This window comes from Zonotrichia albicollis, chromosome 12 (genome assembly GCF_047830755.1).
Source record: "Zonotrichia albicollis isolate bZonAlb1 chromosome 12, bZonAlb1.hap1, whole genome shotgun sequence".
NCBI classification, from domain to species: domain Eukaryota; kingdom Metazoa; phylum Chordata; class Aves; order Passeriformes; family Passerellidae; genus Zonotrichia; species Zonotrichia albicollis.
In genome coordinates, this window is record NC_133830.1 from 6563341 (window position 1) to 6589284 (window position 25944).

The window sequence follows — 25944 nt, forward strand, 5'->3', positions numbered from 1 at the left end:
AGCAACCACAGAAAAACAGAGCAGGGAGCATTCAATATTTTTGCAGGGCCATGAAGAAAGCCTATGGAAAAGGAAATTTTCTCCATTATAAAATTCTGTAAGTGGAGGGTTTTTATTTTTCTTAGGTTGGGTTTGTTTGTTTTATTTGGGTTTTTGTTTGTTTGTTTTTTGGGGTTTTTTTGGGTTTTGGGGTTTTTTTTTTTTTTTTTTTTTTTTGTTTGTTTTTTTAAGGAAGCACAGTATTTATGGCATGAAAGAGTGAAAATCTCCCCGAAACTTTTTGTCTGAGACTCTTCAAAAGGCCACCTCAGCTCCACACTCCCAACCTCGTTTCAGCCTCCCAGGAAGAAGATACAAGAGAAGAATTGACAAAAATGAGAACTGATTAAATGGAAAAAAGAAATTATCAAAGGGTTACCATTTTAACCAGCTGTGAGGCAGCAAGGCAAGGGAACAAAGAGGCAGGGAAGGAGGGGAAGGAGCTGACAGCATCTGCAAACAACCACAACCCTGGGTGAAGCTGTGAAATGCTAATGGCGAAGCCGCTCCAGCCCCACTGGGGAAGATTTTCCGAGGAGCCCTGTGCTCTGTGAAGCGTTTGCTGCTCCTCCTATCCCCACGGTTCATTTTGCTCTGCCTTGTGCCAGATGTGCTGTTTGATTGCAAACCCCAGGGGCACCGGGTGGGCATTGCTTTTAGTGCGCTGTATGTATGACAAGAGTGGGCTGATGCATGAGCAACCCCATGGCTCCCAGCCCCATGAATCCCAGGATCTCAGGCTCCCAGCCCCATGGATCCCAGGACCACAGCTCCCAGCCCCACAGATCCCATGGATCCCAGGATCACAGCCCTGCTGTCCCACAAGCAGCTCCGGGAGCACCGTGAGCTCCGGGGCTGTAACAGGTGGTGCTTTGCGTCCCACTCCAGCATCTCAGGCCGCAAACATATTTCCTGTGACAGTGTTTTTCCTGCACCCTGCTCGTGTTTGTGGGCTAAACCTTTCCTGATCAGACGCCCAGCAGGAACCCGGCATGATCGCTCCGTGCCTGGGCCAGTTAAATCCCCTGCAGAGCGCAGGTAAGCTCAGCGTGCGCCCTGCCGAGCCGCAGCTCTGCTCTTGGGGAGCTCAGCTGTTTTATCGCCACCCAGCTCTGGAGCCCAACGAGGACATCGCGCTCCCCGCTGCACACCCGGCCGAGCGCCGTGCTCCGAGGGCGGGCAGGGCCCGGGGAGCGGGGCGGGGGAGCCGGTCCGTGCCGGGGCGGTGCCTGCCGGGCTGGGGGGCGGGTGAGGGGCGGGAGCGCGGCCGAGGGGCGGCCGCCGGGGGGGCGGGACGGGCCCGGACGGGGCGGCCGCTGCTGCCGCGCACTCGGGCAGGGCTGCGCCGGGCTCCGCGCCGGGAGCGCTGCCATGTTCGGCCGCGGCTCCCGCAAGCGGCTCTCCAGCCGCTCGGTGAGTGCCGGGGGTCCCTCGCCCCTCGTTCCCCGTCCCCCGCTCCGTTCCGCTCCCACCTGTGGCTCTGTCCCGCCGCCCGCTCCGGCTGCGCTCCGGCGCCTGGCGGGTCCCCGCCGCCCCCATGTGCCGCTTGCTTGGGGTGCGTCCCGGTTCCAGCCCTTTTCCTGCGCTCTCCCAGCCGTGCCGGTGCCTTTCCCCCGGGCGTGCCCCTTCCCTATCCCCCGGGTGCCCGTTCCCGTCGCCCTCGTCCCGCTGCCGCCGCTGACTCTGCTGTTCCTTGCAGCTGACGGCGTCGGGGGAGCCGGAGCGGGGCCAGCCCTGCAACACTTGCGGGGACCAGTGCCCGGGCTTCGCCCTGCACAAGTGGAGGTAAGGCCTGGCCAAACCCCCTGGCTCATCACCCCCGTCCTCCCACGCCCGGTCCCATCGCGGCTCTCCCTTCCCGGGGCTTTGCGGTGCCCTCCGAGTTCCGAGCGCATCCGGGGTGCAGGTGTGGTTCTTTAGGGAGGGTTTGTGTTGGTCCCAAGCGCGTTGCCCACCCATGGTGGGGGTTTTGGGGACACGGGTGGGCCGCCCCCACACAGGTATGCCCGGTGCGGGGCGCAGCAGGACCCAGATGCGGGACTGGGGTAACTGGTTTGGCGATTACCCACTCGCAGCTTCCCCGGTGCGGTCAGGAGCTCGTCCTGCTGCTCCGGGTCGTGCCGGGGGCTGGAGCCGCCCTCACCTGTCAGGGACAACCGGGATGGGGTGGGAAGGGAAAATGGGGCTGAAGGGGTTCTTGCGGTCTGCATCAAACCGCTGCGTGATACTCCGGCAAAAATAGTGGTTTTGGTTATTTCTGTTGTCTTTACAAAGATGGTATTTCTGTCTCTTCACAAACCTGACAGTGCCGGTGCCTGATAAGCACAGCAAGCCCTGGCCTTCTCCTGGGTCAGCCCCTTCTTCCCTCCCCACGTTCTGCTGTCTCAAAATGAGTTCCTGCTGATGTGCGATCTGGGACTTGCTGATATTAAATCTGGGCTGCGGGCCCTGGGAGCTCTACATAGTCTTAGTAGGCCAGGGAGCCCTTGGCGACCTTTTAACCTTATTTTTCAGGGTATACCCTTTTCTCCAGCATCTGCTGTGCTTGGCGTTCCTCCCAGCCTCTGCCCTACTTCTCAGAGCTGTGTCTCACCAGATTAAAGCTTGGATTCAGAGCAAGGATGGGGATTGATATGTTCCTGTTGAGTTGTATCTTAACGTTTAGCCTTGCAAATCATCGTTCGATTTGGCATTTGCCCCAGGGTGTGGTGGGACGGGTTCCATAGGCTGAGGTCTGCCCTGAGGGATGCACAGCAGCAGGTGGGGCTCGCCCTGGTCCTCGGGCTGTCCCGGATTTCCTCGTGTCCCTGCAGAGCCGCTTTGTAATACTTAAAAGTGCCAAGGAGAACTTTCAAATGCAGGATAAGAAGAAAAGCCATGGTCACCAACAGTCCCCTGCTCCAAGGACTTGTGAGGTGCTGTGCTTATGTTTCGTTATGTCAGAGAGTACAACTGTACAGTGGCTTTTGAAGGATTAAGTGAGTTCTGATAGGATCCCACCAGAGGCCAAATGGCCCAGCAGAAGGGGCACACAGCTGCCTGGGGAGTTCAGATGAGAGGGATGTTGCAGCTCTTTCCAGACTGTGCCCTCTGCATTGGCACGCAGATCTTGACAAACCCCATGTGCAGGAGCCTCCACCCTGCCAGGGCTACCCATAACCATCTCCTTCGCTGACAACCTTCAGGCATGGGAGGGGATTTTTGCAAATACAATGTGGATTTTTCCAGCAGCTTTCTCTCAGGAGAGATGTGCTTATGTCCCCCGGGGCAGGAGAAGGATGGGGACCCTTTGGGTATGGGTGGGGTCAGCCCCCAGAGGCATTGCAGCCTTTGTGCTCCGGGGTTTGCATCCCACTGAGCAGGTTAGACCTTACTCCAAGTTTCCTTACACCAGGACTCGATTAGCTGAGAGCCCTCCTGCAGACATTCCCATTTAATTGCCTTGATGTAAGAGTAATTACACAATTAAACCAAATAAAGCAGTCTATTTGCCAGAACACAATAGAGAGGAAATTCGTTCATTTTTCACTAGCCAGTGGTCTATTAATGCCAGGAATAGGTGAGCAGACAAATTATTCCCAATAGTTTGTAGGTTGATAACATGCTGAGGAGCCTGTGCCCTCTGTGCAGGAGATGTTGCAGTCACTGACTGGTGGGGCTGCTCACCTGAACGTGCAGAATGAGACTGAAAGAAAACAAGAAAACAAGGGTTTGCAAGGAGATCCTCACATTAGAGGTATAAATCCAGATCAATTGACCTGTAAAGATTTATAAGGCTTTTTATAATCCTTTGACAGCAGAGTTTTGCTGATAAATGTAAATGGGGTGGTTTTGCATCAAAGATGCAGAGTGGTGATAGCGCTTTAGGGAGACAGAATTATTAACTTGCAGACACTGAAGCCATTGCTGAGGCAGGCATTGTCTATGCCAATATCCCAATTATGCTGGACTATGTATTTTCAATTTACCTGTGATTTTAGGTGTGATCTGTGCAGGCACTCCCTCAAGCAAGCAGCTTGCTTTGTCAGAGGATGAAGATTCCTGTGTTCCTATGTTGCCTTAACAGCCACTTTTCTCAGAGATGGCTCTGAGCATTTGCTGAATTTATCATTCCTGGAAGCACAGGCATGCTTCTTGAGACAGGGAAACCTCTTGAAAATAAATTATATTCTGCAGAACTGTTTTCAGAATAAGCCTGGTCTCTCTACTGCAGGTGATGTGCAAAAAGAAGATGAAAGGAGATTGTTAAAGAATTAAATAACGTCCCTGGTTTTTGAAGTTTGGTTTAGAATCTTCGTAATTTTGCTCTGAAATTATAATCCCACATTCAAGGTAGTAGGTGAATTATCCTGTAGCAGTGTCAGTTTATTTAATGCTAATGTGGTGGAAGCAAGGAATTGAAAACACCTCAGTCCAGCTAGAGCCTACATCTTACTCCATCAAAGAGCTCTCTTCTGCACGCCACAGATCTCTGCCTCTCGTTGTGAGGCAGAAATTCAATTTATAGCTTTAAATCATTTAGCCCCAAAGAGGAAAATGTAAGTGGTTTTTCTGAGAAGGTTTGGGGGCAAAGTCCATGAAGACACAGCTATCAAACTATAACCAGTAAAACCCTGAATTTCTCATGGGCTGAGCAGAAAAATGACTCCTTCCTCTCGTCTCATCACTTTCTGCTGTGGTGGGTTGTCATCAAAGTGCCAAAGGACTGAGTTCATTTGTGTGGGCTCCAGTCTAGAAAATGGAAATGGCGTGTAGGTAACCAAATCCTCATTAATAAAGGTGGCTTTGTGTGGAAAAAGGGAAATCAAATTCAATAAAAATTGAACTCCTTAGGAGCCCGGTTGCTGTTTTCTAATCAGATCTGCATTACATTAAACTGTGTGCCATTCAGCTTGTTAACAAGCTTTGGCATTAAATAAAGCTGTCACTGGAGTTTGGTGAATGAATAGCCATTAGCAGTGTCTTTTGCATAATGTCCTGCAGAGAAAAGCCTTCGAGGGAGGTGGTCCAGGAGCAAGGAAGGGAATTTATAACCTAGTGCCGGTGCAATTAGTGTGAATATGCAAACCTTAAAGGTGACAAATGGTTCGCTTTTGCTGCTGTTAAGCTTACTGTGAAGAACTAATTTCAGATTTACTCTGGGTGAAGTAAAATTACAGCCTTAGTACCTCCGTTAAAATAGCTGATCCTTCGTGTTGGAAGATTGGCATGTGTTTAGCACACGGAGCCATGGTTTGTTTGCTCCTGGAGAAAGCCAAAATACTCCTGCAGATCAGCAGACCTTGCTGTTCCCTGCTCCCTGCCTTCTCCAAGCCCACCAACTAAAAAGATAGAAGCAGGACACGCAGGTCTCAGGATGGTGTTTGAGCTTTGCTGTGAGGAAGGGGGGATGTGCCACCTGGCTTGCAAAGCCTGCAGAGGCAGTGGCATACGGCTGGTTTCTGAGGGAAGGAATTTGGATGCTGTCTCAGAGAAGACAATTTTAAAAATAGAGTCTGAAAACCTTTGGAGAAGTCTTTGTTGCCATAGTTATTCTTCTGGTTTGCAGAAGAATTTGAAAAGCAGTAATAAACATGACATGAAGACAAAGACTGGTTTGCCAGGGTTTTAGCTTCAGTGTGAGATTATGTCTTACATCTTTTCTTGGAGCATCTTTTTCCATGCATACGTCACACAATCTTTGTCCCTTGGAATCACATTTTGCTGAGGAAGAGATCTGCTTCTCTTCATGCCTTGCTGTCACACATTGTGCTCTTAATATCAGTGCTGTGTGTTTGTACAGCACACAGTGCCTGGCCCTTGCCTTTCAGGGTAAATTTATGTGACCTGATGTAGTATTCAGTAATATTCCATATTAACAAATTTTGCTGCATACAGTTGTTTCGAGGATTTGTTTATTTATTTCCACAAATCAGCATCTTGCTGTAATCTACTGCAGTCAGTCCTGCTGAAGCCTGATCTCATCTGGCCTTTTTGGATCAGGGAGTGTCTGCAAAGACAAACTTCTCATCTTCTGAGGAGAGAGCTGCCTGGAGATCCCAGGTGATCAGCCCAAAGGGTTGTGATTGACCACTGGGTCACAGAAACCTATGGACAAGGAAAAGAGATGCATGTCATGAGATAGTGATCCAAAATGGGGTGGTGGACCAGAAGCCCTGTGATGTTTGATGATGTTGGGTGATGATGCACAAGTTGCTTTGCAACTCCCTTCTCTGCCTTGTTGACTGTAGGCAGGGAGTTGCTTGTGGCAGTGGATGTTTGTTTTGTTTTGTAGGTTTGTTTGTTTAGTGCCCAGTGCTCTGGAGATTGCTGCTCTTGTGCACAGCAATCTGTGTGTTTGAAATGAGCGAGAAATTCTGTGTGTTTGCAGCCTTTGTCTGCATTCCTAGGGCTCTGATCCTGCCCCTGGGAGGTACAGGTACAGGGGGAGCCTGCCCCAGCAGGCTCATCCCTGGGTGCCTTTGGGTCTCCAGTTTGCTGCCTAGTTCCTCATCCAGAGAGCAGAAACAATAATATTTGTAACACAGCACATGAGCGAACAACACCGAATTCTGAAGCATTTGTTTCTACTTCCAAAAAAAAAAAAAAAAAGTACAGATTATTGCTTCCATATGTTTTCAGCATTTCTCATAGGTTATGTCTCTTGCACACACACACTCCCAGCTTTTCCCTGGCATGAATAACAGGCTTTGTGCCTCTCTTCTTTAGGATTCAGATATTCCGCACTTCCTTGCATGTTTATTGGAAAGGATTTGGAGATGTGAGAATAGCAGTGCCTTATCTTGAATTGTCTGATGTTCCTATCACTGCCATGGTGAATTGTGCTAGCCTGGAAGGTTTTAGAAGATTCATCATTTTGCAATTGGGAGCCTGCTGAAATGGGCCAAATTCAGCCAGTGCAGATCCATCAAACACCCCTGGGACTGCAGAGGGCTAAGGACTGCTGCTGTCCCTAGGGGTGGGCAGGACTCACCTGCTTCCCAAAGATACTGTCACCCTGGCAGAGGAGATGCAGAAAAATTCAAAGGCTGGTTTTGTTTGCTGATTTTAAAGCCTTTCACAAAGTGGTTGGTGTCATTAGCTTGTTTTTAATTTATTTTTTGTGTGCTTATTTGGCCTCAGGTTCAGAAAGGAGAAGCCACTCCCTGGCCACTTCCTTCAGTGGCAGTCAGTGCCCTTCAGCCCCTGTGCCCACGCTGGTTTGGTGTGGGTGCCTGTGTGCACTGGAGCTCAGCTCAGGGGATGCTGCCCTGTGCACTTGGCTTGGCATCAGTGACTTCAGCTGTCCTATTTTCTTACACCTGCAAGGTTAAACACTTGTGTAAGTGTTTGGGAAATCAGGTCTACTTTTTTGGGGGGGCTTTTCACCCCCATGGTAGTAGGGAGAACAGGGATGATGAGTGATGGCTCGTGCTGCTCCCACCTTTCCAGCAGCAGCTCTACCAGGGGGCAGCCGGGCCATTGGGATGGGGGTTTGGGTGGATTGTGGGGTAGGTATCGGCTTTGCCCTGCCCTGGGACAATTCTTTTCCTAAATGTTGAGTGCACAGTTACATTTAAGGAACTCCCAACGATTTTTTCTGACTTGTAGGTTCCATTTCTTTGTGCCCTGCTGCTGAAACAGCACTTGAAACAGCACTTAAGACAGCCAAGACTGATAAGGTATCCTGTTTGTGTTGGCTGGGAGACACAGTATCCACATTACCAGAGCATTACAGTGTCAGAGGCAGTGTTGTCCCTGGCAAAAAGCCCAAAATAAATTCTTTAATTTTTTTGTATGCGATGTACAAAAGAGTAGGTGAGGTATGTATTTGTTTCCGGGCAAGCCCAGGGAGCCTGTTTGAAGTCCTTTACAAGCCACTCAGGATTGTATTGCAAGAACTCAAAAGCAGTTTGGACACTTGTTGATTGAATTTCAGCTGAGCACAGAGCCCTGCTCTGCAGCTGCTCTAACTGGAGCTGCTCTGCCTGGCTCCATTGCCACTGAGCTGCTGGCAAAAGCCAGAAAAGCAGAATTTCTCCTAGGGAACGGGCAGTGTGGGTAGATTTTCTGTCTGTTTTGAAGTGGCCATGTGCAAGTCTATTTTTATGAATGGTGTGAAAAAACACTTATAAGCTGTTGCGGGATTTGGGCTGATTTTGTGGGGTTTATTCTCTATCTGGTGTGATTGTGAATTACACTGGTGATGGATAGCTGTCTGTAGAGCAGACACACTGAATTCTGAGTTTGTGTGATATTTTACTTCTAAACAAATAATTTTAAAATTCGGTTGGGTTTTCTTTGCACTATTTTTTTTTTAAATGACTGTAAGTGCTTCTTGGTATGCAAAGAGTAGTTTACCTGCCTGGTGTGAGCCAGTGGGGTTTGCCATCCCAAAGCAGAATTTGGCTGGTCAGTACTGTGGTGGTGCCTCAGCCACGGGGCTGTGCTGCTGGATGCTGGCAAAGCACATTTCCTTCATGGAGCCTTTCTAGGTGGATTTGCCCAGGAGAGACCCATAAAACCTGGAAGCAGGATGGGTTGGCTTGCACTGGGATCTCCTAGAAGCAGACAGCTGTTGGTGCTGGAGGCTGTGGCCATGGATTTGGAAGCTGTGAATTAGTGGGACATGGTGAATGATTTAACAGCCTAGTGCTGCTGGATGTGTAAGGTCCTGAGCTCCCTGTGCATCCACCCAAGCCCAGGGAAACGGGTTAAATCGCTTGTTGAAGCCTCTGCTGGGGTGATGAGAGGGAGGAGGTGGGAGGTGAAGAGTTGCACTGGTGCTGTGACAGCAAAGCTGAGCTGTCACCCCCGCTGTCGCCCCCTGATCCCCTTCCCGAGCTGTCTGTCCCGCCGGTGCCCCTGGGCTGCGGCCCGCTGGAGCCCGGCCGGGCCGTGCTGCGTGTGGCCTGTGTCGGGCCGGCAGGAAAACTCCTACTGCTCTGTTCGAGGGTTTGCAGCAGGCCTTTGTCACCAGCGTGGTGTGACCTGAAAGCAAAAGCTGGCAGGCAGCGCTTTGGTGGGATAAAGGCTGGAAGCGGGATCCCCGCTGGAGGGGCCGGGCGCAGCGTTTGGCTGACGCCCACGGAGCGCTGCCCTCCTCTTTGTTGCTCTCGGCTGTTGAGAGTCTGTTCAGTGTTTTCAAGAGTTTTTCTTTGGTTTTGTTCTTTTTCTGTTTGCCTTTAAGAAGTCAATCTTCAGTCTTTTAGAGTTTTTCAAAGACATTCTCCCCCCCTTATTCCCCCCCCCCCACCCGCCCAGTAATCCATCCTTATTACACCAGTGAGTCACTCTTCAAATAATGAATTGCGTTTTCATTGTCTGGCTCGTAAGTCTATCACCGAGTTTAAGGATGGACGATAATATCAGCTGAGACCTTTGGCAGCTGGCTTTGCAATTTGTGGTGCTCATTTGGCTATTTGCTTTTTTTCTCCAATGAATAATCTCCCAGCCGTGGTGGTGGAAAGCCGGACCCTTCCTGTGCTTGTAGCATCTCTGCGGTCACTATCTAATGTTGAAGGAATTTGTAACATTAGCAGAATTGTCTGATGTGAGGAAAACTAATTTCAGGGTAAACCTCATGAGCATGGCTGTAAAGAACATTTTTCTCATGCTTGCAGACCCCAGCCGTGCATCAGTGCAGTCCCAATGGCCAGAACCTCTTTCAGTTCCCCGGTGCTTGGGTCAAGAGGGGTACAGAAAACTCAGGGTGCTCCTCTCTGCTGCTGGAGAGGCTGTGTCTTCCCACGTGTGGCTCTGCTCTTCACAGGACCCTGATACCAGGGCTTATCACTTGGAGAGCTCAGTGTGACAATTATTATTCTCACTGCAGAGAGAGACACTTTGTACTCAGCCATTGCAGCAAACATTTCATCCCCTATCCATTGCCCTTGTGTGGATGCTGCCGCTGCGGTGATAAAAAACATAATGGCTGCTCTTGCTGATAAGGGGAGTGTGTAAGTGTAATTATTGAAATCCCTATGCAGAGCTCTGAGGATGGATGGAGAGTCCCTCTCCCTCTGAGGGGTTTCTGTTGCTCTGGAGCCTGTTGGGGAGAGCACGAGCCTGCAGCTCCTGGCAGATGAAATGGGAGCTGCTCGGACACAGCTGTGAGCAATTAGTAAAGGATGTCTTTTCCCCTCCCTCCACTTTCTTTCCTCCTCTTCTCTTTGAAACCAAGTCACAGGCTTCAGGGAGTCCAGAGGAGAGCTCAAGCTGTTCAGGTTTGAGGTGCTCCTGGACCAGCATGAAGGTGGCCACTGCTCAGTGCATTGGCATTCCAGCAGCAAGGTGAAGGTCTAGGGATCCAACCCAACCTTGCAGGAAGCATACTGCAGCCAAGGAACCAGGGATTATTTAGATCAAACCAACAAAAAAACATATTTCCATGGCAGCAGTAACCATAGGAAACCTCCTCAGCATGTCTTGGGTGGTTCCTGTTTCCCTGCCTTCATCTGTTTGCTTTGCAAGCGGAGCAGTGGTTGCAGGTGCCCCTGGAGTCACCAGGAGTGGCCCATGAGCCCTGCTGTCCCCAGGGGCTTGGCAGCCACACCAGGGCTTGTGTCACTGCTCCTCGATTTCTCTTTTGCTCTAGTTGGTAAAAAGATGCTTTGAGAGGCTTCTTTAGATGCCATCAAGTCTCAAAGCCACCTCTTTACCTGGTGTCAGCTCACAAATGTGCATTTGATCCTTAAATACCCAAGGCATAAAGGCGAATTGTCTCCCAGGGTCCAATTCTTCTTCTTTTCTATAGCGTCTTAGAAAGATACTTTTATATTCCCTCTGGCTCAGCTAGTGATGCTTGGCCTTCAACCAAGACAGGGAATCTAGGACAAGAATCCCTGAATGCTCTTAGAAGAGCAAGATGAGAAGTTATAAAAAACCACAGCATTTTGTTGGCGGAAAAAAAAAGCTGGTAAAAGATTTTGTTTAAAAAAATAATCTGGAATATTTTTGATCAGCTTCATGTGGACACATTTACAGGAGGGCGTAAGAGGAGGCTTGTTTTCCTGGGTAGTGCCTCCTCTAGGAAATCCAAGCTGTGAAGTGAATACAAATGCAGGAAATTGAGAGGTTTTGCAGTGAGTCACTGGAAGGGATGAGGAACCAGTTGTTCTGGTGTGATTGTGCTGATGACAACCAGCTCTTTGACCTGCCAGGGACAGAGTGGCTGTGTGAAAGCACCCGGGGGCTTGGGCATCTCAAGCCAGCACCCAAGGGTGCTTGGACCCCCCCTGTCCTCCTCCCACCCTCCAAGGGCAGTGTGGAGGTGTCCTCACGGAGCTCTGCAGAGCAGATGGGCCCTGCTTGCAGTGCCAAGGTATTGCAGAGACAGGTTAAAAAAAGATGTCTCCTTCTGTGGGAGCGTGACACAGAGAGGGAGAAAATACCTCGTGGTGCCAGTAACTGGGGTGTTTTGGTGCTCCTGTAGCAGACAGTGCTGCTCTGACCTCTCCAGGCTGTCGGGTGCTTGTCATGGCAGGGTTTGCTCTGTGGAGAAGGACCTGGCTGCCCTTTGGGGTGGAGATGGAGCCCTGTGCAGAGGTGCTGCTGGGCTTGGTGTCCCCTGTCTTCCCCTGACTCTTAGCAGATGATTTAATCCCTATTTTTGCAAAATCCCAACTCTATCAAAGTCAGACTTTTGCTTGAAATTACACATTTGAAGAAGTAGCAGCAGGATGGGGACAGGGCTGATTGCCTTTCTCTTCTCACCTGTCAAACAGTGGGAACGCTCATAATTTTGCTGTGGGCCCTGCATTTGGTGCCATAAAGGCCACGTGTCTAAAGTGCAGCCCCTTTAAATGTCAGATATGAGAAGAACTGGGACGTGACAAGACAATAAAAGTTAATATTCTAAAGTCAGGTTTGTGCAGCGTAGCTTGGATTTTTAATATCAAGTGCATAATTTATTACAAGGTGTAGCAGTTTGAAATACATATATTTGAATATGTTTTAATATTATCTTTCCTTCCAGTAGCAGGAACAATGCTCCTTTACAATAGAAAAATGATTTCACATTGCCACGTGACAGTTTCAGCTTGTACCTCTAATAGATGTGTGATCTGCTGAAGTGTGAAGGCTATCTGATAAGTGCCTGAATAATAAAGCTATATTGTTTGTTCTGATCTCCCTTTGTCATTTTCAGGTGTATAAATAAAACATTTTCACATTGGACCCTGTGCAGTTCCAGCCCAGACTTATTTACTTTCTGCTGAGGTAACTTGGAAGAGACATGAATCTTTTAGTGTGACAGGAGAAATCAGGTGGCATCATTATTGCATGTTGCGCTCAAAATGATCAAACGCAATGTTAATAAATATTTTCCTAAGAAAAGTTTTAAGTATTTAAAGAATATTTTTAAACAAAGAAGCATTTGTCTCATGAACAGCAGAGGGCACTCTGCATCGCTGCTGCGCTACTCAGCTGCTGCTCCAGCTGCCCAAAGGGGAAAAAAATCCCTGTGCTTAAATTATAGTTTGTAGAAATGAAATACTCTGTGTGTGTTTGCTTATACAGGGGTGTGAGTGTGTATATAAAAAGACACAGGGTGGCGTATATATAAAAATAATCCCAGCACATAATGTAAAACTTAAATATTCGTAGTGGTTGCTGAAGTTAGGTGAAGCACATGTTGTGTTGATTAATGCTCTGCCTGCTGTTATGCTGAGCTTCAGAGGGGACTGAAGTGTGCTGAGAGGAGAAAATGAAGAGGCCCTGGCTAGTGAAGGGTTGTAATCTTCATCTTCTTGAAGGCACAGAGGCTGGCAACAGCCTAGGATGCTGGAAACTGCCTGAGCAAAGGAAAGATCTTGAAAGATGGATAATATTGGAGGGTGTGGAATTAAGAGTCCTTCTGCCTATAAAAGCAGCAGATCTGGGGGCTTGGGGATTCTGTGCTGGAGTTTTTAGTGCTGAGGTCTCGTTCCCAGCAGCACCAAAGCTTGTGGAGTTGCGAGGCTCTTGTGAAAATCCCTGAGATTGTTTTTATCCTTACTGTAGGAGTTGTCTGTGTAAGGAAATTTAAAATACTGAGGTTTGTGCCTTAAGCAGGAAGCAGCCCTAGCCCCAAGGATGCTGTGGAAGGGCTGGATGCTGGCTGGGGTGTTGTTAGTTGGAAGAAGCAAGCACCTGCTTGCTGGAGAGGGACCCCATCCTTGAGGTACAGAGGTGTGTCCTTCATGGTCCAGAGATGATCACAGAGATTGGTGCCATCTCACTTCTTTAATAAGATTTTATTTTTCCAACAAAAATGGACTTTTTTCATTTTTGTTCCCTTTAGCTGATTACTCAGACACTGCCAAGGTACTGCCAATGTGTGTTTCTAGTTTAACTCTTAGCGCACCTTGTGTTTTTCTTTTAAGAGGGAATAAAGAACTCCAAAGCCAAGTCCTTGATCAGCTTTTGGCTGCATTGTCATGCTGTTGAGGTATTCTGGGCAGCTGGATTTTGTGCCATGCTTTGGGTGACAAGTTTCTTGGTAAAACCATGCGATGCCATGCTGAATTTTCAGATTTTAGTAATTAATTCAAGAGGAATTCAGATTTCTTCCTGTCTCCCCCAGGGAGCTGCTTGCATTGGGCTTAATCTAAATCTCTCAAAGCAGGGCTCCTGCAAGAGTCTGGAAGTGTCAACGCTGTTGTATAAAATATGGGCCTGGTAACAAGAATGAGGGGGCATGTGGTTCAAGATAACCAGTTTATGCTAAATACACAGCTGGGTGGATTTTTCTATAGAGAATCTGTGGCGTATAATGATCAGAGAAATATGGAAATGCCGGAGGGGCTTTATAATAATGGGTGCTAATTATGATGAAATGGATTTGGGTGGTAGGGAGTAATCCAAGATTACAATAGTAAGGGGTTTTTTTAAGTAGCTCCTGCTATTTGGGAGGGCAGCAGAGCTCCTTGTTACATGGCTTAAAACAACCTCTCCATGGGATTGTCACAAGCAGCGTTCGCCCTTGGCTGGTTATTTCACAAGGGCTTGGTGCAGCTCAGACATGACATATGTGAGTAATTTCAAGGATACAAGCTGGCCCACGTGCTGCAAAGCACCTTCTCACTAGGAAAAAGATGCTGTTATATCATTGTGCCTGGATAATTGCTTTCCTGGAGGTGGCACTGGAGCTGGGCTCTGGGATGGGCTGTTTTGTCCCATTATGGTGGTTCCTGGTGGTTTTGGGGCTGTGAGAGCAGGATGGTGCTGCCATCACCAGTTAGGTGCTCCTGCCTGTGCTGGTGGGCTGGGAAGTACTGGGAGAATGCTGCTGGAAATGAACTGTTGCAGCTCTGGGACTGGGACCAAAAGCAAGTTGTAACACCACAGCCTGGAGCACAGGATCCTGGTTCTGGCTACAGGTTTTTGGGCAGGAGCACACGTGTAGAGCCAGGCATGTATCTGCTCATGCTGCTTGGCTTTTCCTTTCTTGTAAGGATTTGCTGGTCTTTTTTCAGTGCTGACCATGCCACAAAGCACTGGACTTAGCACACAGAGTGCCTCAGGTGCTCCTCTCCTTGGGAAACAGTGATTGTGAAATGTTTTGTTGTTGTTAACAGAGATGTGGCAATGCAGAGCTTGAAAAGCTGCACTTGTGAATTATCCAGCTTTGTGCTGGAGACCAGCAAGCCTTATGACTCACCTTAGCCAGAGTCAATAGAAATGAAACTATTTAAATACACAATTAAAATATGTTGTTATGTTAGCATGTGGACCTCCATGCAAGCTTGCTCTCTAACTAGATCAATTAAAGGACCCCCATGGAAGAGATGTAGGAGGCTGGTTTAAAAAAAAAATCCCAGTCTTAACTGCTTGTTTGCTGCCAAGTAGATTTTGGTCTGAAGTGAAAGGCATAAAGGCACCTGGGATTGGGGGATTTATCTCCACTTTGGGACTCCAAAATCTTGTAGGCAGTGAGAAGAAATGGGTTAAAAAGGCGTTCCATGGTTCCCTTCATGGGATGAAATCCAGCTGGCACACAGTGCCCAAGCCCTGGTAGCAGAGAGGGTTGTTAGCCATGGCTAGCACGTTGTTGTGGTTCAGCTCCACCATCTCCCTCGGCTTTTCCAGATGATCCAGGAGCTTGAGTAGTTCATAAAAGGAGTGAGTAGCCAAATGGACCAATAAAAGGAGTTTGTGGAAAGGCCCAATATATTTTATGAAGAAAGAAATGGATCCTCTAATGCGAGGGTTGTGTCTTGTAAAATTTTGCAGGGCTGCAAGTGCTGTTAAACACTGGCTCCCTGCTCCAGCCGCTCCTTGGAGCACACGCAGCAGCTGCTGAAACTTTCCTTTTGACCTGAACTCTTCCAAGTTTGGAGTGAAATCCTGACCTTGGGAAAGTCATGTCATGGATTTCCCAGGGACCATGGAAGTGGTCATCAGTGCAAGACCTGTGATAACAGTCCTTGAATAAAATTTGTCTGGCATTTGTGGGATTTTTTTAGGCAAAAAGGAACAAAGCTTTACATCTTCTTAATGCTCTTTGATGGCAACGACAGCAGCTGGAAGGCCAAAATTTGGCCTGACCATGGTTATTGCTGGGAAATGCCTTTGTGTGATCCAGGAAAAGTGAAGCTGTTTGGAAGTGAGCAGTGAGTGAGTTTGCAGAGTGGGACGCTCCGTGCACGCGTGGTGCTTCCAATGATGGTAACCCAAGGAGTGAAATTTCAGCCCAGCACAGGGGCACATGCAAGGGTGATCAGTGATTTAAATCCCATCTCCCCCAGGCTGTTTAAAGGGTTTGATGCTGGCTGTGGCACGGGGAGCTGGGGTGCCCTGCCAGCTCAGGTGGCACCATCCATAGCTGCAGAGATCTCATCTCACCATGCCACCCTGAATGCTGTAGGATTGGGAGAGGCAGCAAGTGAGGCATGGCATCACTGGATGTGGCATTGAAAGGATGGGCAGAGAGCTGCAGGAAAGTAGAAAACAAGGATCTTGCTGCTGATTCATTCTTTTCTGTGTCTGCAGCTTCCATCCTGATGCTAGCCAACCTGTGAGATTTTCAACTAAACCTTTTGTAGTATTCTCCTTATGTAGCTTGAATTTATTCCAATGGACTGCAGTGATGTGGTGGTGTTCAAGTCAGGCTTGAGTTTCTTAACTGATAAAAATTTGATAACATTTCTTCTGTCTTGACCCCAAAGAGCAGAGCTTCAGAGCTCAACCAGTCTTACAAGATTCCTGTCCTTTTGATCCAACACCTTCTGAGAATGATTTCTGCTGCACTCAGACTTTAAAATAGGACAAATTCCCAATATCCAACCTGCAAACTCCCTATTTCCAACCTGTAATTAAAATTTGGCTTCAAAACCAATGCCTTTGGTCCAGAATGCTGAGCAGAGACAAATTTTGGGTTGTGTCCCTCTGCAAAATGACCACAGACACGATGCCTGCAGGTGTGTAGCCTTTCACTGAGCCAAAGGTGGGGTGACCCCAACTGCAACCTAAAAGAAGAGTGCAAATTTTAAGGGAATGGCATTACATTTCTCAGTCACTGGAAGTCTTTACAGTCTAGGGAGGATTACGTTTGGAGAGGATTTGGTCATTCCCAGTTCTGGAGAACTGGCTTTGCTGAGATCTCCTCACTGGCAATGCTCAGTTCCCCTTCAGCTTTATGGGGACACAACAGCGTCTCCTCTTGAGGACAGAGATGCTCAAGAAAAGGGGCTGTGGGACTGAATGAAGTTGCCATGCTTTTGGCTACCAGGCCCTTTCCTGTGAGCCTTCTCAAAGGCAAAGGTTGGGTTTTTCTGCTGAAGCTTGGCTACTGCTCTCACTTTCCCCACAGCCACCTCTTGAGGGGATCGATGGTTGATTTTGGCAGGAACTGTTTTATTTCGTGCTTGGGAACACAGTGATCTCAGCTGTGTGCAGGTCTGCGTGAGGCTGGGTATTAGAGCTGCTTTGATGTCTGCACTGATACATCTTAAGGCAGCTCAGGATGGTTTTATGCAGTAGCCCTGAGGTGCTTGCACAGAAAAAGGTGCTTTAGAAATGTAAATTCTGTTTGAGGACAGATTTTTCTCTGCTGTTCTCTCTCAATTCAGGATGAGGCGGTAAAAATGTAGCATTTAATTAAAGTTTGTAAAGGTTTGGAAATGAATTGCCATAAACATAAAGGATGTAATCAAATGTCTGCCTAATCCCCACCTTAAGGGCACATTAAATGCAGATAGAGTATAATATGTTAGAGACCAGGATTGAAAAGCGATGAGGATTTGGGAGTAGATCTTTTCTACCTGAAGCTTATAAATTATTTTACTTCAGGCTTAGGGATTTAGACATCTACGTACAATAGAAAGCCACGTAGCAGCCCAATTCTCAGTCAGCACAGCTGGCATCATTCTACTGAGTCATTTCAGCTACAAACCCTTACGGCACAGCCCTGTGACGTGCTTACAGCGCAGTGTCCTGACGGAGTGTGGCATGGGAATCATCCCTCAGTTCATCACTGAGTAGGGGGCTGCTTCTCTGAACTCAATAGGGGATTAGACAGGTTTTCATTGTTGGAATAGAACAGGATGAAGAAGGGGATGTGGCATTGCACAGTGTCAGCTGGGGAGCTGGGCTTACTTGGCTGCAGGGACGCCTTCTGCCATCTCCAGCTTCAGTCCGAAATCCAAAAAATAAAATAATTCAACCAGTTTTTATCCTGAAAAACTCAGCAGGAACCAAAGGCTGTTATCTCTCTGAGATATTTTTTTACCTGTGACATATTTTATTTCTCTCTAGAGAAATAAAATCAGGACATGTTGGAACTGTCTGGCTCCAATTGCCATTCCCCCCGTATCCATGGGAGCCAGGCATCCCAAAGATTTCTTCCCCATGGAACTGTGGGCCCTGAGGCTATCCTTTAGCAGTGCCCTATCAGCAGGACCATGCCATGGTTTTGGTTTGCAGTTAGTGATATTTGGCATTGTTTGGTTTTGGGTAGAAACCAGGCAGTGTTCTGTGGTCCAGCTGTGATTTCTGTGGAAATCAGGAATATTTCTCTTGGTGGAGAAAGAGCACGGAGATGCCACCAAAACCCCAGCTAGACCCATGTCTTGTGACACTTTGCTGGTGGCAGTAGAGCTTTGCATTCTTTGGGCCCGAGGCTAGAGGGTGTGGGATGGAAAGGGCTGTGGGCAGTTGGCTCTCATGGGTTGTGGTGGAGGTGGTGATGACAACCCTTAGAGGAGCAGAGGTGGTGCTAAGGAATTGCCCTTGATGGTGGGTAGCAGCAAGGAGCCAGCAAAGGATTAACTCATCCTCTAAATGACCAGGAAGAAAAGAGCCTGGGCTAAAGGGAAGGGGCCAAAATACTGGTGGCAGAGCTGAAAGTAGCCTGGTTAAAGGTAAAATCAGTCCCATGCCTTACACTGCAGGGCCCCATGGAAACGGGGAGGGCTTTCTTCTTCTGTTGAATTGGGCTCTATGCCAGGTGAAAGAAAACATTTTCCCAACACCAAATGGAAAAATGCAAGGCAGACATCTTAAATGAACTGTTAAAGGAATAGAGCTGTGAAAAGAATACGTTTGCTGTGCACTGGGGTTATGGATTTAACAGATTTTTTACTATATGCGACCTTTGCAATTTGTAAAAAGTGGAATCTGCTGCAGAAACTCAAATTTGAAGGCAAACCTCAGGTTTCATCACTGTTCCTGGCTTTGCTCAGGAGGAATGGACAGTGTATCTCTGTCCTCCTCAAACCTTGCTGTGATTTTCCTTTCCCCTTTAGCCCTCTCCTTGCTCTTTCTACAGATCATTGGCAGTTTTGCTCGTGCTTTAAAATAAGCCAGGCTAAAAAGTGTGATCTGCATTTCAGCGATTTTTGATTACACCCACGTCCTATATTTATTGCCGTTTAAATCATCTATGTTAGTTGGAGATGTGTTTCTTTTGAGCAAGGCAAAAAAACCATGACTCTGTTGCTAAGGCAAAGAAGATATTTATTCATCAGGGCACTTCTTCAGTACTGCAAGGATGGTAGCCATGGAGGAGTGGAAGGAAAGGAATGGTTATGTGTTTAAGCCCTTTCTGTTATTGTTGTTGGCCTCTTGCCATATCTGCTGATGGTCAGCAGATGTCTTTTTTCTCCCCTCCCAGCATTGTGCATCTTGGATTAGAGGTGCAGTTTGGGTTATGGTGCAGGGCAGCTGATCTGAGGAGCCTGGTGTGAAACCCAGAGGGTCCCTGGGATGATCCGCAGGGCTTTGGAGAGCCATGGTCCCACAGGCATTACAAGGCTCCCATGTTTTGTAGCTCTTTCCCCTCAGTCTCTCCAAAGACACTTTCTACTTCCTGGCTTCAGAACGTCCTTTTAAAAAATCTCATCAAATCAAAGCCACCAAGAGCCAAAAATGATGCACATGGCTGTGTTCCCTCCCTGAGCTGCTGCTGGGGGATGTGCAGCACTGCTGTTAGCTGGCTCTTGCCAAGGGAAGAGGTTTTCCTTTCAGCTGTCATAGCAACAAGAAAATATTGTTTTGATGGGGATCAAATTAAAAATTAAATTTGTCTTTTTCCTAGTAAGCAAATTGCTCACTCATGAAAAATATAAATCACTTTGATCAGGGTAGATGTCTTTTTAAGCACCTCTGTGGATTTCCAGAGTGAATTCTGTGAACGTCTCATGCCACATTATGTCTCTGCTGGGTTTATGTAGAATGTCCCATGAATCTGAGCTTTATTTAACATTAGACTTGGGTTGAAAAGCTCCTTGGTAAAACTTCCTTGGTGCTTATAACTGGGCAAAGCCTGTAGGGGAGAGGTGGGGAAACAGGTCTGAAAAGTGTCTGGAAGCGAAAGGAGTGACTCGTCAAATGTAACATTTCTGTGTTTTCAACTAAAAAACCAGACAAGCAGACATAAGTTTGGTGGTTTACAAGATGCTCTGGGTTTTGGAATGCAGAGGTGAGCACAACCTGAGAGTGGGGGTGAGTCAGGTAATTGGGAGTGTCTGGGACAGTGCAGGGGAGAAAGCAGGGTGACGGTGTCTTGCACATGTTCCCACACCCAAAGTATTTGCAGTTTAGGGATTTTCTAAGCCTTGGTGATTTCCAGGTGTTGGGTATCCCTGGGTGCCTTTCTGTCCCATAAGTTCCCTTCTTCCTTTGAGCCCACATGGACTTGTGGAATCCATAGCATCACTCACCATGATTCAGTGCCCCTGCAGGGGGGACCACCTTGCTGAGGGTGCTCTGAACCCAGGTGACTTCCTTCAGCAAGGTCACACCATCCAGGTGAGTGAAAAACCTTCCCAGGCTGCCCACAGGTCCTTGCAGCACCAGAGCTGCACTAATGGCCACGTTTCTTCTCAAAGCAGTGGAAACTCAAGCAAATGATATCTTTTCCCCTATTGGCTCATAGTATAGCAGCAGTTGCAAATTTACTCAGCTTGTCTCATTCTCTCATCTATAATAAAGATTCCTAATAGATAAGGAAGAAGCTTTGTGGTTGGATGTAAAGCAAAAAAAGGAAACGGGTTTTCTTGGAAAGCATTTAAACATCACAGGCATTCTTCTGCAGAAGTGAACAACCCCCTGTCCAGTGTTGTGCAAATAATTGGGTTTGTTTTGTTCAAAAGACATGCTGGTAGCTCAGATGCTTAGATGGTTTGTGAATGTAACCGGGTTTTTTGACTGCATGAATGGCTCTGACCTGACATCTGCAGTGGAATACAATGTATTGAGGGCTGCAGAAGTCCATGGTGCTTGTTTGAAAATGATCTCCCAGACTTTGGTGACAGAGAGAGGCCAGGAACTTCCTACACCTTACATGGGATGTACAAATGCCAGCTGTCTGTGAGAGGGGCTGTCCCTTTGGCCATGTCCCTTCAGCTGCTCTCAGTACAGGCTCTGTCTCTGGGTTGCAGGAAGCAGGGGAAGAGGGAGAAGCCATCCAGAAAATAACCATTTTATACAAGTGACTGGTGGGCTTTGGGACCTCTGAGCTCTCCAGGTGCCCAGGCCTTGGTGCAAAAGTGGTGACGTTGTGGAATGACTGTGCCACGCTCAAATACACTCGCACACACAGAGTTACACACACACTAACACACAGACATGCTCACACACATTTTCCTCTTATATATTTGAAAAAGCAATACTAAATTACATATATAAACAGCAACATCTGTTATGGAAGCCTGGTCCAGGCAAATTACTGCTTTAGAGAGTCGGTGCAGATCCTCCTGTGATTCACTTCTGTGCTTGCCAGAGTCACATCATACCCACAGCGCTTTTTTCCAGCTATGATAGGTGTGTCTCTTTTCTTTTACACCCACATCAAATTCCTGAAATAAGAGGAGTGTAAATGGGAAAAGTAACTGGAGTTTATTTTCCTCTGGAGTCCATGGGGCTCTGGAAGTTATTATTAGAGGTGAAGTCATCACAGAGGAGGCTGTAGCCCTTGGGGAGGGGTGTGGGCGATGCTGTTCTTGCAGAAAGAGGGGTGGTGGCAGCAGAGGAGTCCTGGGCCAAGGGGACACAGGCACCAGTGGGAAGGCTGGAGAAATCCCTGTCTACACCTTGTCCATGTCCATGATTTTGGCTGGGTTGGAGACACTCTTCTGCTGTGTGTCCTTCCTCAAGTGTGGTGGCACTGGCAGCAGAGCAGAACTGCCCTGGCTGCTCCAAGCTCCACCACGTCAGCAGCACCATCCCATCACTGGCATAAAGTGCCCACACCACTGTGGTAGCTGGATGGAGCTGTTCTTTATTTTTACTTCACATAAAAGAGTTGGATCCTTGTTACCTAGGAAACCAGCAGTCCTAATTATAAGGAGTTTGATTCACTGGATGTAAAATGCTATATGATTCTCCTTTTTCTCTTCAAAAAATAGGAATTAAAAATGCATTTCATAAAATGATAACCCCGTACCTAATGTAAGGTTAATCTTGAATGATATCTGTATGAGTGGTATCCCGGAAATATAGAAAATGACAGTTCTGCTGTATCTGAGTGGTGAGCCAGGCTGGGATCAGCAATACCATCCTTTGCTACCCACTGCTTGTGCTGAACCATGGCTGCCTTCAGGCCAGCACTGAAAACAAATCAAAGTCATTGCATTCTCTGTGATTTTCTTGAGGGGTCGGGTTTGGTTTGGTTTGATTTGATTTGGGGGGATTTTTTGTTTGGTTTGGGCTGTTTGGTTTTTTGGCTGTTGCATCATGTGCAGCACAGAGAGGAGATAAAGCCAGAGGGCAGAAGTGAAAATATCTCCTGCCGGGAACTCCAGATTGCAGCCAGGCAAAGAGCTCAGCACTGCTTGGTGCAGAAAGGATTAAAGTCTGTGCAGGGTTTATGAATAGCCCCATTGAGCAACTGCTGGACTGGATGCTAAGCAGTGGCTAAAGTGTTTTGCCAGATCTGCTGGAATTTGCATTTTTCAGACAGCAGTGAAGTAATATTATGGTTTACAGCAAAACAGGATGCGAGTCAATATGTAAATGCTGAATAAAAAATGCTGTGTGTGTGCAGAGTGGCCTTTGCAAGTGGTCTCAGAGTTCATCCTCCCCAGCCCTCTGTCCTTTGAGGGTAATAGCTGAAAATAATAGCTGAAAATGCAAAAATTAGGGAGCGTTTTGTGCCTTGGCTTTCTGGCTTCCTTTACTTGAAGCACACAGCAAGGGGAGCATCCCATGCCGGTCAGAGCATTGGCTGTATTTGGGTCAGGAAGGTTACCAGGAGGGCAGAGATTTGCACATGGAATTTATTATTTTATTCCATTTTTAGAATGTGCTTACTGTGGTTTAAGGCTAGAATTCGTCTTGTAACACAGATATTTAAATCCTGGCCTGGAACCGTGGCTAAGAGGGAGAGCATTTAATACTTGCTAAATCCCTATTTCAAATAAACATGTGAGAGAGCAGCTTTCTGGTTTATTGGTGAAGAAACAAAGCTGATATTTTAGAATGTATCCAATTAAATTGTGCAGAGTGGGCTCTCATGTGAGGATAAATGCATGTCCCTTCAAGCATGAGAAGCGGAGACTGATGAAGAGGTGTTTAGCTGTAACTTCATCATGGTTTTGACAAGGACTTTTTTCCAGCCCTGGGTGTGGTCACTGACGAGTTGGGAGCCTGTCTTCCACCAGGGAATGGCTGGTGTATTCTGGCTATATGGCATCATGGAAGGAGCAGGGCTCATTGTGTTAAATTATGGTTGGAGTTGATGATCTTAAGGGTCTTCTCCAACCTAAATGATTCTGTGATTGCCACCCTTGGTTGGGTCTGCATCATATGGATGAGAAACCAGTGTGGGAATGGGTGGGTGGGTCACAGCAGCTCCGGGACTTTGCTGGGGAAGCCTGGGCTGCCCTGTGGTCTCTCTCCATGGGCTGCACCTCTGAGGCTCCAGCATCCCTCTGGCTGGGTGACACATCCTGGTTTCTTGTCAGGATGCTCCTCCATGGGAGAGAGTGACTGAACAACCTGCAGAGAGGGAGTGCTTTCTGTCCAGGGCAGCCAAGGGTGGTTTGCTGTGTTACTGCACTTCACTTTTGTGAGGATTATCAGCACCACCAGACACTCTTTTAAGGCCTGGGGGAATAATTTGGGAGTGGGGAGACAAGCAGCTTCCCTGTTTGCAGGAGTGGGATGGTGCACCATACCTGTGTGCAGATGGGATGAGGGAGTGGGAGCCCCAAGGATGCTCATTCTGCCAATGGCTTTCAGTTAATGGGGTCCTGATATCTGTGATTATGTGGCAAATTGTGTGCTTAAAGCTGCATACACAAATGGTTTATCAAAGGCAGCAGAACTGACTCCTGTACTCAGTATTAGGTGTGTGTTTCAGTGCCTTGTAGAATTGCAGAGAAAACAGCTGACCCCAGCCAGGACTTCAGCTGGGCTTTTTCTGGACTGAAAGAATTTTTCAGCCTTTTAAATACATCAGGATTTTCACAAGACATCCATCTCTGGTTTTAGAAACCCATCACCATAGTATAGCCTATCAATGTCTGACAGCTGTGACCAGGTAAGAATTACCATGTCTTGAAGTGAATTTATGAAGCCACAAATTACCTTTTACCTATTGAAAATTAATGCAATGCTAGTGGTTTTGGACTAACACAAAGAAACCACAGTACTTCTTTCATTTAACAGTCAACTTGTGACTGATATAATTTTTTAATGTACACCTCCCCAAATGTTTGGAATGTATAAATATATATTGCACATTTAAAAAATTATAAAAACTATTAGGCAAGAATAGCACATTAAAATGTATTTTACATGTTTTTCTTAGGCTCAGTTGGCCATATGTTAAAATAAACTTCAGCAATGGCAACAGTTCTTGTTTGAGATTATGTCTTAATAAAATAGTATGTGGGTGGTAAATAGAAGCAGATACATTTCTGCACAGGAACTGGGATTCAGCTATTTGATATGATGCTTATCTAAACTATCCCCACTGAGTAGCTTCCACCTGCATCCTCTAGGTTAAGAAATGGTCCTCGTTCCACTGGAGCCAGCAGGACCTCTCCAGTGGTATTGGTAGAATGTGCTATTGCAAGGGTGCCTGTGAGGTGGACTTGGGATGGAACCGGGCAGCCTCTGCACCAGGGGCATGGTGCAGACCTCCTCCTTTGAGAGCTTCTTAGAGCTCCTGCATCTACTAAAATCCTTGGTAGATACAATACTGGGACAGCAGGCAGGACCTGCAGGGCTTGGTGCCTCAGAAAGGCTGTCACAGGCAGGGGCTGGATGCAGGCACTGGGAGCATCCCACCCTGTTCTCCAGTATGACATGGAATGGTTGGATTGGAGGATGCCAGGCAGGCTGGATAATATTTGCATTTTCACCTGACGCTGTAGTAGTGAGATGCCATGCAGCAGAAAATGAGCAGTTAAGGCTGCATTAAAGAAAGTGAGCGGTGTCCTGGTGTCACTGTCACCAGTGTAAGGGTCAGGATGGGGATTGGTTCTACCTGGGGTTAGTTTGGAGTCCGTGCCATCTCCTTCTGTGGTGTCCCAGCCCCTCTGGCTCCCAGTTTAATGCCAGACCCATCCCTGTGTTATTTATCTTCAGTGCTGATCATTTACTTAACTTTGCATTTACTCAGGGTTTAACTCTGCAGCCTGTTTTAATTGGTGGGGCTGCAGCGTTGTTGTGCTAAACTCAAGACAGATGGTGCCTGATCAGGGACCACACACAGAGAGCACAGAAATGGCGCTGGCCAGTCCAGCCAAGCAGGGTCCTGTGTGGATACCGGTGGGTGGGAGCCAGCCCCGAGTCAGGGATGCTTTGCTGAGCTGCCTTAAACAACTCGTGGGGAGAGGCAGAGGGAAGGGGCCATGCTGGATACAAGGGGGAGCATCTCCTGCACAACTCACCCACCTCTGTTTGCCCCATGGAATGGAGTTTTTGTGCAAGAGCAGGGGAGAGCCTGCCAGGTCCAGCTCCATCACCTGCATGGGGAGCTGTCATTTTTGCTGGAAGGGCCCTGCAATGCAGGAGTGCTCTGTTCCTCTTGCAGGCAGAGCAGGGAGAGAGGGCAATGCCAGGCAGAGGCTTTCTAATGAGTTGATGTAGTTGTGGTCAGACTGCATTAGCTCAGTGCACCAGTTGGCATGGCATCTGGCACACGTTGGCATGAGGGCTGGGATAGCACTCTGCCCAAATGCTCAGACAGTTTGTCTCATTGCTTGGAGCCCAGGAAGGGGGACAGGGATGGTTCTCTACCAGGAGATCCCAAAACTTGTGCTCTTCTGCAATACCTGCCCCAGGACCTCTCAGGGCATCACACATCAACCCAACCTGCGTGGCTGTAGCGGTGCTCAGGCAGTCACTGTGTCAGTGTCTGCTCTTCCTGCTGTCAAGCTGAGGGCAAGGAAGGTGTAATCCTGGCTTCAGCAAGGTGAGGCTCCTCACAGGGCTCACAGGACTCTCTCAGAACTTGCTGGTAGGAATTAAAGGAGGAACACTCCTAAGGGCTTATGA

General features: G+C 47.8%; 1 protein-coding gene across 2 annotated transcripts in view; it reads left to right on the forward strand.

The window, feature by feature from the left end:
- Window positions 1-1058: 1058 nt before the first annotated feature.
- The window catches only part of PRICKLE2 (prickle planar cell polarity protein 2), a 103001-nt gene continuing 78115 nt past the window's right edge, over window positions 1059-25944 (forward strand). Inside the window, exons 1-2 of one of the 2 annotated variants that reach the window (XM_074550456.1) lie at window positions 1059-1077; window positions 1739-1824. Coding sequence is in view for 1 of the 2 variants with exons in the window: in XM_074550455.1 (XP_074406556.1) it covers window positions 1411-1452; window positions 1739-1824 (128 nt within the window). In the remaining variant the exon portion in view is untranslated. Of the gene's footprint in view, window positions 1078-1292; window positions 1453-1738; window positions 1825-25944 lie in introns of those variants that run through there. The other variant, XM_074550455.1, reaches the window with a different exon arrangement.